Source organism: Diorhabda sublineata, chromosome X, assembly GCF_026230105.1.
Source record: "Diorhabda sublineata isolate icDioSubl1.1 chromosome X, icDioSubl1.1, whole genome shotgun sequence".
NCBI lineage: Eukaryota > Metazoa > Arthropoda > Insecta > Coleoptera > Chrysomelidae > Diorhabda > Diorhabda sublineata.
In genome coordinates, this window is record NC_079485.1 from 34,135,208 (window position 1) to 34,149,901 (window position 14,694).

Genomic DNA, 14,694 nt, shown 5'->3' on the forward strand with positions numbered 1-14,694 from the left:
ACGAAACACCAAAGTGGACTAACTTTAACATATTTTCCGAGCTTTTGAATATTTATGTATTCATCGTCTGGGAAATAATTAAGGTTTTTGATAGTATTAATGTTTGTATAAATTTTTAAACTCATCGAATTCAATATTCAAATTGACGTTGATAGAAATATCCAATATTCAGCTAGAGATAGCCGGCAACTTCGTTACAATGCCACTCTGGCCAATAACAACATTTCCTCTAAAACCACCCGAGAAGCCAATCTCCGCACATTTATTACCCCTCCTGCCAATAATACACTCCCCACGCGCGCCAAAACCCGAAAACCCGTCAACAGGTCCCCTATAATTACAAGGTCCAGGCGACTAGCTCCCGAGTTAGCTCAAGATTAGCAGTCAGTGTGTTACAGTCAACAGAGTCCTTGATGCTTTCCATTTTCTCGGTGAAATTCTAAGGAGTAGGGAGATTGAGGCCTTGGAATCGACCGAAAAAAAGGGGTGATTCGTTCGATCACTTCTTACCAATGAACGAATAACCACCCTATCCCTACACCCCCCTTCTCTTGATAATGGCTCCAAAGTGGGAGCCGAAACGTCGAGAATGTTCGAAATTCCAGCACGGTTCAACCCGTGAACCTAGTTCTTTTCTTCATAATCCTGACCGCGGAAACCTTTCCGTTTAACAAAACGTTTATAAAGTATGACAGTGTTTAATATCAAATTTACATGGTACAAAAGGCACTAATCCACCAATTTACGTTTCTTAATATAAATATATTTTTTATAGAAAAAATATCTTAAATAGTAAATGATGTGCTTGCTGAAAGAAGGTATCATATAAATTTAATTATTTTGCCTTGTGAGGTGTCTGCCACTATCTCCAAAAATATATAAAGAATTGTATTTGAATGTAGTTGAAATATTGAAATCGTTTTGTTGTCATTATTATATGGTAATTTCCGATGTAATTTTCTTTAATGCCATTCTGTCGATAAAATTTACATATTTTAGGTGTCAAATTTTGGAATCATAAGAGGCGTTTAATCTCTTATGATAATTTGTAGTTAACATTTATTCTGAACACACTATTCACTATTACCAGTAACGCGAATATCGCTTCGTTTTTTTAATAATAAATATAGCAGTTTTAATTATAATCTGCATGAGTAATAATATTGCAAGCGGATACAGTGACAATCAGTGGTCTAACAAAAAGATAAACATCATCATCGCATAGCTGATTTAAGACACTGCTCGTCCAATCCACACCACTGGGCGTGGTTTTTTTCAATACACAGAAGAGTAGTTGCGTTTTTAAATGTAAGAGTTAAGAGTGCGTTGATTATTTTGAACCTAAAACGCTCTGTGGGGTCAACCTGATTATCTGAAACAAAAATTTTAATAGAATACAGACATCGATGTGAAGCGTGAAATATAGTGTGTATATTCTTTTCAGTTTAATTGATAAGGCATAAGGTGATACTTGGATATGGAGGAGTGCGATATTGCACGTATGTGTTGGGATTTAAAGGAACTATTAGAAGGTAAATTTCAAATAAAGTCTATATCTTCAAACTATTTTGAATAAAAACTAATACATATCTACTATTATTGATATCATAAGACGAACGATTATTTATTAGCTCATATTGTTAGTCTTGCAATGACGTAAACAAACAGCCTTATAAGAATAATAATGTATCCTCTTATAATATTAAAATCGTCAATGAATGTTTGTATGTTCTAGAATGACAACAATATAGATTTTATGTAATTTTACAGCCAAAGTTTCCCAAGCATTTTTGAGAATTTTCTGACCTGAGCGTTACTGTATATTCTGTAATTTTAGCAAATTTATTAATTCTACACTAATAAAAGCTCATCAATGACTTGAATAACATTCCTTACTATGTTTATTATAACAGTCTAAATTCAAATGAAGAATGATCAATTGTTACCGAATACTCTATTCACTTCAGTCATTGTTATGAACAATTCGCTGACATAATAAACAAATTTTTGATAGATACATTGAAAGGAGATAATCTAAAAGTGACAGTTAATGACTCAACTGTACACTGAAAAGCATAAAAGATAAATATATTATTGACAATATTTGTAAAACTCCATATAGTGCCGGGTTCAGAGTATTTGCGGCACTCGATCAAATTAATCCGAGTGGCCCCCGTTCCGGCCGCCTCTTAGGTGGAGAATTGAAATGTACCTTATTTCAATTTCACGTTAAAAAAGTCAGTAGTTGGGAGTATCAAAACACTAATTGGAAAACATGTATACTAGCAATTATACACCGTTACATCACATTCTTAGAACTCTCCACAATCCACCTGCACTCTATAGCCTCCTATACCCTGGGAAGTGATAATATATATATTTGACATGCACGTTGGTCATTATAATTAGATCGTATTGTTTATACAAAAGTAATGTTCTCGATTTACATTAGTGGTGATTATTAATTTTAGAAAATGAAGATTTAATTTTTCAACAAAACGCTCCGGCCTCTTTCACTTGCGCCTCTAGGCGGGTAAATCCGACACTGCCTCCATACTATTATATATTCGGTTCGATCGAATTGCCTGGCCGTTAAAAGAAGTCAGGCCAAGCAAATTGCAAGTTTAAGTATTGAACCATTAATATAGTATGGGAAATTAGTGAATATCGACGTTCAGTTGACGTGATGCTAATAACTATGGATCGAATTATAAACAGCAGTTTTTTCTCATGTTTCGAAAAACAACATACAATGATCCGCATGAATACAACTATCTTTACTCATCATCATCATTACTCTACTCATTCTTCTTTTTATATAACAAACAAAACTAACCATAACGAATTCACCTAATTTGTGGCTGACAATGAAACAGTAAAATTTTTCTCAGTAAAATTTTAATTTCAATATTTCCTCCTTCTCAAAATCTAGAGATATTACTATTTTTTTTATTACTGAACACACTGTTTACACTACAAGTACACCAACACTCACAATGACACTGAGCAACATGCGTTTGGATTACCAAGTTATCGTCTTCAGATATAGAAGGTAAAATGTCAACTTGTAAAATTTGGTATCTCTGTTATCGCCTCTGTTAGTTCCTATCTGGCCAGAGCTGGCCCCATTCAAAAATATGAGAACTATGCTTCTGCCCACCATTTCTTATCTAATTTTTTGCTGTATAAAATAGTTCTACATTCTTCTATAATTATGAGCATCTCTCTTTCCTCTCTCCCATTTTGTTCAGTTGTGTGAGTACAACTTTCATGGATAAAACCTTTGCGATTAGACGGCTTCTTTAGTTCTGCATTAACAAACTCTCATCCATTGTCCTTAACTTGTTAATATTGTTCTCTGTGTTTCTATCATGTGGTAACATTATTTTTAATGCTTTCTACTAGTCTTAGACTTATGTGTTAGAAAAAATAATATCTTGTATAATTGTCTTTCAGTATATGGAAATATTTAGCTTTACTAGTTGATGAAACTTCAATAGCTTCTTCCAAGAATCAGTGAATAAGCTCTCCAGGTTTCGTAGCTCTACATCGACCATTGTACCAAATAAATTACTTTTTCAAACGTTTTGCTTTGTTTCCATACCACATAGTTGACTGTGCAGTTATCCAAACCACATTTTAAAAAAATATTCTCTTCCTGCATCCAAGGCAGCAAAAGGATACTGATATGGATTAAAATATTCCGGTAATGATAGAACAAAATAAAAAAATAATAATTAAGTACAGAAAAACTAATGACAACTGAAACATTAAAAATGTATCAAATAAACAAACCAGTATAAAATTCCGAAACAATAATTAATTTAATATGAATTATAATTGACTTAGGAATTCAATATAAAATATTGAATTACTCTGCGTAAATCATCTGGTTTTTAATTTTGGGAACATCAAAACTAAATTTTACAGTAATAGATTGTACAAGAATAGGGTTGAACAGAATTTAATGAATTTCTGTACATATCACTGTTTTATTTAAATACGAATCATACGAGTTATATTTATATTGACTTTTGGACCGTCTGAACAAGTAATTTGGAATTGAATATGCAACGCTACTTGAATACCATTTGATATTAGGAGAAATTAAAGTTAGAAAATCACTTAATTTTAATTTTTTATGATTTAAGTAATAATAGCAGTTGTCCTTCATACATTCCAATCTTCTCTTTGAATAATATAATTATTATTACTATTACTGCTTCAACGTCAATATCTCTATGAAAATTGAAAAGGGCGAGTTCTATGAGATAATTACTTCTTATGCTCCTTCTCTGAATATACCGCCATTTTCTTCGATTATGGAATCAAGCAATGCGCATGTCTGAATATGTCCCTTTGGTAGTTGGCACAAAGCACTACTGGAAACCTAATATAAAAAAATCGCTAACCTGGTAAACCACATGAGGATGATGGCACGTATTTGTGAAATTATTATATTGTCATCGGCCTCTAATATTGTGTGAAATTTCAAACAAATATAACGTTCTCAAAATTCGACATACATACATACCAAGCTTATCATTATCTCTCCTTAAATTCGGAAAGTAAATCTATATTTCCTCAGAAGAATTCTACGTTATGTGGAGAATCCCTCCCTACTAAGAAATGTTGCCCCTGGGCCCCTGGGCAATATTTTGCAATAAAAAAGAGATGAGCATGTTCTAAAGATCGAAGAACGCCAGGATCCCACCGCAACATAGGAAACGCCTGACCTCTTGTCCGACACTAGACAAAAGCGGTATTCTTAAAAGCAACAGTTTTGAGATGCCACAAGAACGCAAGATGACAACGGTAACAGAACATTGGGAGTAAAATTTAAGATTGAGATGGAGAAGGCATCATTCAGTAGAGGTCAGCGAGCGATTCGCGCGGCTTACAAAGAAACGACGGACATCAAGATTCCGAACAAGTCAATGCATCCCAGCGGAAAAAACTGAAGACTAAAGAAGAAAGCTGCCTTTAAAATGGCACAAAAAGTAAGAACAAAGTCACGGCTAGACGTGCTGATTATTCGTCTGAAAGATAAGGAGAAGTACTCCGATGTTCTTAGTCGTATCAAGAGGGATGTTCCTGCTGCGCAGGCTTGGTCGTGCGCAAGATTTGCAAAAACTTATAACTGATCTCCTAGGGGAAAGGCCATGGTACTTAGTTGGAGGAACCAAGAGGAGCTCGATATCAAAGACTTTGACAAAACCATAACAAAGGAGAAAGTTCTGTAAAGGCCTTGCGAAAGACCCACGGAGGAACGCAGACTGTCTCAGTAACTTCAGCATTCAATGTCGGAAAGAAAATCTTAGGTGAACATGGTGAGAACATGCTTCCATGTACATCAATCCATCACATAAATATCTAAAACCTCTATAAAAGAATCCATGAAAATGACATGTTAATATTTTTACAATATTAAGAAACCTTCATTTGGTGAACTTGATATTAACGCACCGATACATACTTGAGTAGCAGATTGGGGGAAATATGTCGATATTTTATTGAGAAATTACGATTCGGAAATTGATTATGGTTAGGTTATAAAATTCCGCCTTTTCGAAAATTTCATTTTTAACTCATCTTTCAACTTTATACTATAAAATTCCAATCGAAATATCTCACAGTGACGTACTACTCCCGAAAATATAAATAAATTAAAATTCCATAATCTCTTCACACACTGCCATACGTCTACATAGGCAATCCATTGCAATTTTATAGACCATGTTGAACGTCTTCGTAATTTTAAAATTTCAAACGGTCTCGGAAAGATTGATCTAACAATTATAAGAATTGCGCATTTAAATTTCAACAAAAAATATAATTACATAGAAACTTTATGCAGAACTCATATAGGTACATACATACGTCTCAAAAATTAACACAACCCTAAATTACGATCTCATACCACTATAAGACCAGAAAAATAAGACAAAATGGAAATAGTACCGATAAAATATGTAAATAGAATTTTTCATGTGATGCAATATAATTCCCCAAAAAAATAATCCCATAAAGGTGGATAGTTCTGGCCCTGACTCTGTACGAGAACCCAAGTAACAGTTACTGTGGGAAAGAAATTGGAAAATTAAGAGAAATTTCCCACTGCCATAGTCACATCCTGCATATCGCCTTCACATTGAAATTATTTATATCGTTTAAAGTATCGAATTCTTAACGAAACTTGTGAGAACGCTCGTAATAATAAAAATTTCTTTTTTCATTACCAGTGCCCCATATTTACAGTATACCCTATTCACAATAAATAAAACATCATCATGCTGTAACCTACCCACTTCTGATTAAATTTGTCATTCTGTTCTTTTTATTGTTGAATCAAAGCTAAATGCTTGTATTTCATTGAATTTGAAAAGTGTGAGGTGAAACAAACATTTCAATATATCTCATGCGAATGTTAAAACGCTTTGAAAACTACTCTATGGATTAAAATAACATTTTCAAAAATGGTAACAACCAGAAGAAACAAATTTGTAACAATAGAACCTAATTAATTTCGTTCTCTTTCGAATATTTTGAAGTTAAAATGCATCTAAACAAACGTATGTCATTATTTTATTTAATTAATTTTACAATATTTTCAGATATATGTACATTTCTTTCTAATGGAAACTTGAGAAAGTTGTCACCGAAAGATCAAAAATTGGCAGAATCTTTGATTAACCGTTCGAAAAAACAATTACAGAAAATTTCCAGGGTACAGCCACCACCTCAATCCAATGAAGAGTATGTGATTATGAACAAACAAGGTAGTATTGAGTATTTGAGGTTAAAAAAATATTTATCGAAAAAATATCGAAATATAAAATAAGGATTGTTCGTTCGAATGTATTGTCTGATTCAATATTAGCCCTTCCCTATATAATATACCAATCCAATGAAAATCCACCAATCGAGACATTTTTAAATGTACTTATTTTTAGGAATCCATTTTAGTAGTAGCTTCAAATTCAATTTTATAATCTATCTCGTCTTTAATGGGTGTATCGAGTTTTATACATACAGCTACTAAAATTTTTCCTGTTTTGGGTGGGTCAACTTGACTCACATTATCAAATGTTATTTAATAAGCCTACATACTTGATATCTCGTTAATTCTTCAGCGTAGTCACAACGCCCAAATATAATAACGGATGTAATGTTAACAAAAATACATTTAATTTGTTTACTTTACGATATCCCCTTTATTTACGACATTGAAATAATTTTTTATGATAATATATGTAATTTGTTCTTCTGACATTTCATTATATTAAAGCTCAACTTATGAATTAGTAAGCCAAGTCAGTGGAAGTAGAACTATGAGGTGTAGGTATTAACTAACGAGACTAGAGCTGCTAAAGAAAAAGTACGCATGCGTCAAAGGTTAACGACTATCAGCTGTTTAGCCTGAAGCTTACTCTTTCGTAAGCGATGCCTACTGTATCTGTAAAGAAACCAGTATAACCTTCGGCTTCGACTATGTTTTGTTGCTTTGCCGTAAAAATGATCGATTTAAAAATTTCACATGAAACTTAAAAAAACTGAAACTTAATTTATTGAGACAAGTATATGGCCATGAACGCGTCGACATGTTTTTGAGGGGTTTAAGCGTTTTCAAGATGGCTGAGAAGATGTTGAAGATGATTCAGATTCGGGTCGCCCTTCCACGTCAAAAACGGATGAAAATATCAAAATAGTCGGTAATCTTGTTCGATCTGACCGTCGGCTAAATATTCATGCTGGATCTACAGGAATTGCCAAAGAATGTGTATGGCAAATTTTACAAGAAAATTTGAACATGCGAAAAGTGTGTGCAAACCTGGTGCTTAAAATCCTCACTTTTGACTAACAAAAAGCTCATAGAAATATTTGTATTAAACTTTGAATGCCACTGAAAATGACTCAAACTTATAAGAAAAAGTAATAACTTTTGATGAATGAAATCTGTATTAAAAGGTCTAAGTCTGTTGAAGCTGTGAAAGAAAAACCGGCATGCGTCCTCAAGGAACTGATACAGTAAGAGCTCCTGCACTGTTTTGAACGATGGAAGATTCGCATGGAGCGATGTAGAGATAGAGGAGGGGGCATATATAGAAATGTAAGCATAAGGAAACGGAAGACGGTTGCCGGCCGACATGCTTAATCAGCAGACGAGATATTATAAATTAACAGAACACATTTGTTGTAGTAAAATCTATTTTTTAAAAAGAGCTGCAAACGACATTTCTAAATTGAGGATGATGATAAATAAATATACATAATATCAAAATAGAATGTTTTATATCGCCAGTCTCGTTATATAATGGTCACACCTCGTATATCGTATTAGTTGATTGGTGCCTGAGTTTATAATGATTCTTCCAAAACTAGGTTTGTGTTTTATTGCTTGTGCTGAAAATACTAAGCTACTGTTATCTAGAAATAATCTCATCCCAATATTTTTGTAAGGAAAAACAAAATGTAATATCCTGCGAAACATCAAAATGGTGCGGTATTTCATTAGCATACTAAACTTCAAAAGTATCATGATTATTGGCATCAGTTCTATTGCTTTGAAAAAATGTATATATTCAAAATGTTCAAATGAATTTAAGGTATAGATAATGAAAAGGAATCCGATGCAGAACCTAGTGACATTTATTCTTCAGTGGATGATATCAGTACTATGAATCGCTCAGAAATGATATTAGATGCAAATATATACAAAGGTAATTGAATATTTTTAACTAGATAATTTCTCATCCAGTATGTGAATGTTCTCTCATCTTATACAATTTTGTTCCAAATTCCAAATAGGAAACGATGAATTATCATGTGGAATATTTTATGGAAGATATCTTTTCTTTTCCAACATTTACAAGACGTTCTCATTCAGATCTTATCTCTCAGGCTTAAATAGATCAATATATGTCAATTTGACTAAGTAAAGACTATTATCAATCAACTGATTTTGTTATTTGTTTATATTTAAGATTTGCCTGCTAAGGATGCATGTCCTTTTTTTAAATCAGGTTGGCTTTCTATGAAGAAAAAATTTATATTGGGATTTGAAAAAATGAAGCGAGTTTATGGAACTATACACAACAGCTGGTTATTGATATATTTATCTGAAAAAGATTTAAAACCAACATATACATTTAATTTAAAGCATTTCGTAGCTAAAGAATCAAATGGAGAGAAGAATAATTTCACGCTTTTAAGTACAAAACCAAATGACAATAAAGTGTATCATGTGAGTTGAAAATTCTTTTTCTTGATCATTTCATGTTCATTTGGTGTATGGTATATTTCCCACAGTTCATGGCTCTTACCCATAAAGATAAGTTACAATGGATGACAAAAATCAATTTATGTCAAGATATGGAAAACATTATGGAGAATTCTAATATAAACTATCAAGGGAAATACCCAAATACAGCTGAAAATAACTATAGTGATAATGATTCTGATGGGATATATGAGATACTGACAACGTACGTATACATAAAAATATAATTATAGTACATTCAAGGTAATTAATTATTTTATTCATAGAATATGAACGGTATTTGTTAAAGTCTGTTATTTTTTTATTGGAACCGAAACACTCTCATCATAAATGCGAATTTACGAAAATGAATGTACTGAATTATATATTTTGATCCGTAAAAACCGTTTTTAAAAAACTTTATAACAATTCTACAAATATTGAATAAACTTAAGCAATCTCAATGATTAAATTAATAACTAATTAATTGGTACTACTACAATCTTTAATACATAGGGCTTTTGGCCTGTAGAAAGTTTTTTCTATTGTTCTGTATAGCTTATGGTTATGAAAGACCAACAAAAGTCCGAGAACTTATATTAGCTGAGGTAAACATATGAAAATTTTAGGAAATAGATTAATTTATAATAATATTTATAATAACCCTACTAATTTGGATTAGAAATTGGGTTTTATAATACTCTCGCGAATAAACAAAGAATATAACAGTACAATTGATGTTTTGCACAACTATAACCTGAAATAAGTTTAGCTTATTCATTATTATTATTATTAAAAATCAATTTTTTTACATCAATTCTAGGACGCACAAACATCCAGTCAGTCCAGTTGTGAGTGGCACAAATGAAATATTACATACATTTCCAAAATTAAGTAAATCGCGTCTCAGACCATCACCAATCAATGTCAAAGATCCTGTGGCGGTTCCACCTCCGCTAGTAAAATCAAAATCAGAAACTACAAATTCTTCAGAGTCGATGGTTTCATACCAAGAAATATTTACAGTGCCTCTTAGCACCAAATCCAACAATAATTCTACTAAAAGCTTAGAAGATTCATTTTCGGACAACAGTGGGGATGAAATGTACGAAACATTTGTCTGTGCTAAACAATCTAGAAATAGTTCTAGAAGAAATTCTTTTGAGGATCAGAAAAACCCGAAAGTTCTTAGGAAACCGAAATGAAATCTCTCCACAACGATTTAGTTAATATTAAATGAAAGTCAATTATCTTTATATTATGCACAACATTTTTATAAATACTAGTCAATAAATTCAATAAACTTTGCAGATTCTTATCGAATTCATATGTTATTCATTAAAAATCGCCAAGGAAATTAATTTGATACGTATTCCTATGCACAGCATTATGTTACTTAAGTTGTCGACTGTGGAAAAGTATATATATATATATATATATATATATATATATATATATATATATATATATATATATATATATATATATATATATATATATATACATATATATATATATATATATATATGCAATGACCTCTTGTTTTTTATTAAGGGCGCCAGAAATATGGAATTGGAGAAGAACCAGATTGTCTTGGGTCGATCTATGTTTTCGGAATCCCGACTGTTCTTTTGAGAATAAATTATGTTTATCGAGAAACCATAGAAGCCGCTTATTAACCATCTTTTCTAATAATTTGCACATGGTACAAGTAAGTGATATGGGCCGGAAAGAGTTCGAGGAGGTAACATTTTGTTCAAGCATTTTAATAGGAATTATCGTAGAAGTACGCCATTGACTAGGGAATTGATTAGTGATCGATATAAAATTGTAAATTTCTAGAAGTTTGCGTAAACCTGTATTGGAGAGTTTTTTGAGAAATATGTACGGGATGTCATCGGGACCGGAGGTAGTATTTTTGCAGCTACTGAGGGCTGAGGGAAGCTCTAAGAAGGAGAATGCGCAGTTAAGAGGGGTGATATCTTGCGTTATAGTCGTAGAGCATGGGTAGGTAGTTTTGTATATAGAGAGTGGTGTGAAGTTAACTTTACATTTAAATTTTGATTCAAAAGTTTTGGCCAGAATGTTGCTGATTTCCTTATTTTCACTCACTATTTTATTGTTATATAAGAGAGAGGGAATTTGTAAATTGGAATTGTTACCTTGAATTTGTCTTATTTTATTCCAAAGTTGAGTGGGACTTGTATTAACATTTATAGAAGACATATAGTTTCTCCAGGAACATTTTTTACTTTGCTTTATAATATATCTAGCCATGGCTCTGGTTCTCTTCAGATTGATAAGGTTCTCTTGTGTTTTATGACTACGATACAAATTAAGTGCTATTTTTTGTTGTTTTATAGCACACACAAATTGAGTTTGTTTTAGCTCAACAATACTCAAGACTAATGTAGATCAAATTCATTTAATCATTCATCGGTGCCAAATATTTTATCCATGTCTGGGGGTTTAGTACGTTTGTTTCGTCAAATATCTAGAATTTTATCATTTTTTAGCATAAGATATTTATCATCTATCATATTTTCGTTAAGTTTTCGGTAATCAATGACCATTCAATTTTTTCGACCAGAAGAATCATCTTCATTGGAACAATCCATGCAGATGCAAGATAAGGAGTTGTAGAAGGTCTAACGATATAATTTTCAATTAATTAACTCGCTTAACAATTTTTTTAGCTCCACCTGCGATTAGTACTTAGTAGCGGCTGCCCCTACCGGTCCCAAGCTCAGATAAAGGAGAAGAGTTCATAGGGTAGGCCAGTAGCCTGACTATGGTGAAACGACAGTCACGCTCACAGAACCAATGCACTAGCTTTGGAAACAGGACGGATATCACGGCACGACATATGCTGAGACTAGAGTGTTACAATGTTAGCTCATGGAACGGAAAAGACCAGGAGATAATATTAGAGCCTGAAACTAAAAGAAAGGGAGATACTGCTAAGTATAGAAACTACATCCTAATTTATAGCGGTATATAAAAAGATCCAAAAGAGCAGTTCTTAGTTGGCCTGTTAATGCCAGATGGATGACAGATCACTATGAACAACGTTGGAATTGGAAAACGGTAATTTCGGTATAGTGAACATCTATACACCAGGCATAAGTAAGCCGAAACAAAAAAAGGACGAGCTCTACAAGAAATTACAAGCGTTACTGGACAAAATACTAGCAGGAAAAAAACTTATTCTGGCGGCGGATTTCAACTCAAAAATTGGCAATCAAGTTGTAGATAGGATGAAACAGCAATTCATCATAAACTACGACACAAGATTGATTTATTATATAATTACCAACAAAAACATTCACAGATCACAAAATATAGATGTGCGATCACTTGCCTCACCAAAGCTAGGAGGGGTCTATCAGTTGGTTCTTTGTAAAATGAGATTGTACCATAGAGATATCTCTATGGATTGTACAGCTAACCCGAAAGAAACAACCGGTACAAAAAGAAAAATTCAATATAGAGTCACTAACATGCGTGAGCACTAGAAGGAAGCAGTTGACAAAAGAAAATTTAATATGTCTTCTACAAAAAACCCCGATCTACTAATGAAGTAAAACTTCTTGCTGTAGAAAAATGGAAACCTATCTAATATATCGAAGCCTACAAACATAAAACGACAGTATTGGGAGAAGTACTCAATCTAAATGCAGCATAACCTTTATTGAGGTTAAAGAAGGATGTGAAATCTGATAAAATAGATAAAAAGGCCAACTACAGAATATATTACGGTTAAGATCTCACTGAGCGAGTGTACAAACCACTTTAAGAGCTTATACTCAGATGACTAGGTTGATACCGTTAGCACACTGGAACAAGAGAGGTTACTTTCAAAATTAATAACGAGAAGATTGAAACGCCGATTCCAATGTTGAAAAATAGAAGTCTCCAGGACCGGACAATATCATCAACGAAATTATTAAGCATTGTGGCAACTTACAAATAAAGTAGCTGACAGCATAATTTTTAACTTGACAATAAATTCGGGGACAGTTGGTGATATTTATACTGAATGCATTTATTCACGTTACCACTACACCAACACTCACAATTATTACCTTCTCCCTAACTTGATTTTTCCATGTTTCACTGGACAATAATAAACGACTAAGGATTAGTAATTATTTGGGGGTAATTCTTTTGTATTGAAGTATAGTTTTCAAGTATGTTGCAATCGCATCATAACGGTAGCTTATTCAGGTAAACACCTTGGATAACTTGGATATTGTGTGTTCTTCTGTGAATAATTATATAATTAATTTTAGTGTTCATTCAGTTGATTTGGGTTATTTTGTGGTTCTTTAAATTTATAAAATTCCAAACCTAAGTTGTCTAAAACTGAATTCTATACTCTTCTATACTTTTATTATGAGTTAATGGAGTAATAGTTTTATTGAAATTATTAAATAAATGAGGTGAGTTAATTGATTGAAATTTTTTACGCGATGTTTGTAATTGATATCAAACTCCAATATGAATATTTTCAAGACCATTCCATTGCAAAGTTGAGTTTTTGCACTTAAAATATTACTAGTGATATTATCAAAATAAAAATCTAATGTATCTAATTGGATTTCCGTATAATTACAAATGATATTCAAAATTTTTAAGATCTGTAATAAAACTTCGTTCATTAAATATTTTCCTTAAATTAATTAAATCTAGTATGGAAAATCTGTCATAACTAAAATGTTATATTGAAATTCTTTTCAATCCATTACGATTAACTGTAATAGTTAAATACTTTGTGGAGGAGCCATGGTATTACACTACTATCAAAATTATTCCAATTGTTTTCTTCATTATTCAAATTTGAAATTAAAGTTGGCAGGATGAACTTCTAAGAAGATGCGTAGAGCAATTCGCATACTAAGCTTCAAATGCTGTCGGTCTAGGAATGCTCTTGATTTCTTTTTTTACTTCTATTTTCCAAAAATTAAAGTTCTAATAGCGAATAAACGTTTAAAACGTCGAGTTTCCACCACGTAGGCTTTTTCACGAACTGCGCCAATTATATTTTCGTTCTTTGAAGTTAATTTTTGAACAAGTTTATTTAATGAAAAGTGAAAAATACAATATTATTAATAATGAATAATGATGAATTAAAATCTACCTCAGATACATCATAAATAATTATTATGCATTTTCTGCATAATTGGCGACTGACTGAAAACAATAATAAGCTATAGGCTGCAACAATATAAGTAACAATTGAAAATATACGCAGATAATTGTAACTATGCATTAAATAATTAATATAAATATAATGTAACTCGTAAAACACTGGAGTGGAGGAAAATGAAATACTATAGAGGTGGATAAACCATTTATAGAACACCAAGATAATAGAAGAAATACTAGAAAATAAAGGAGTAATTATTATTTTTGGAATAATCTGCAGGGGTTGA

At 32.2% G+C, this 14,694-nt stretch overlaps 1 protein-coding gene across 1 annotated transcript; it reads left to right on the forward strand.

Moving 5' to 3' along the window:
• The first annotated feature begins 1,221 nt into the window (after positions 1 to 1,221).
• Positions 1,222 to 10,582, forward strand: LOC130451012 (uncharacterized). The gene is made up of 6 exons (XM_056789800.1): positions 1,222 to 1,532; positions 6,615 to 6,779; positions 8,607 to 8,720; positions 8,985 to 9,244; positions 9,310 to 9,485; positions 10,083 to 10,582. The coding sequence occupies exons 1-6, from the start codon at positions 1,478 to 1,480 to the stop codon at positions 10,462 to 10,464; spliced, it is 1,152 nt and encodes a 383-aa protein (XP_056645778.1). The 5' UTR covers positions 1,222 to 1,477; the 3' UTR covers positions 10,465 to 10,582.
• The last annotated feature ends 4,112 nt before the right edge of the window (positions 10,583 to 14,694 follow it).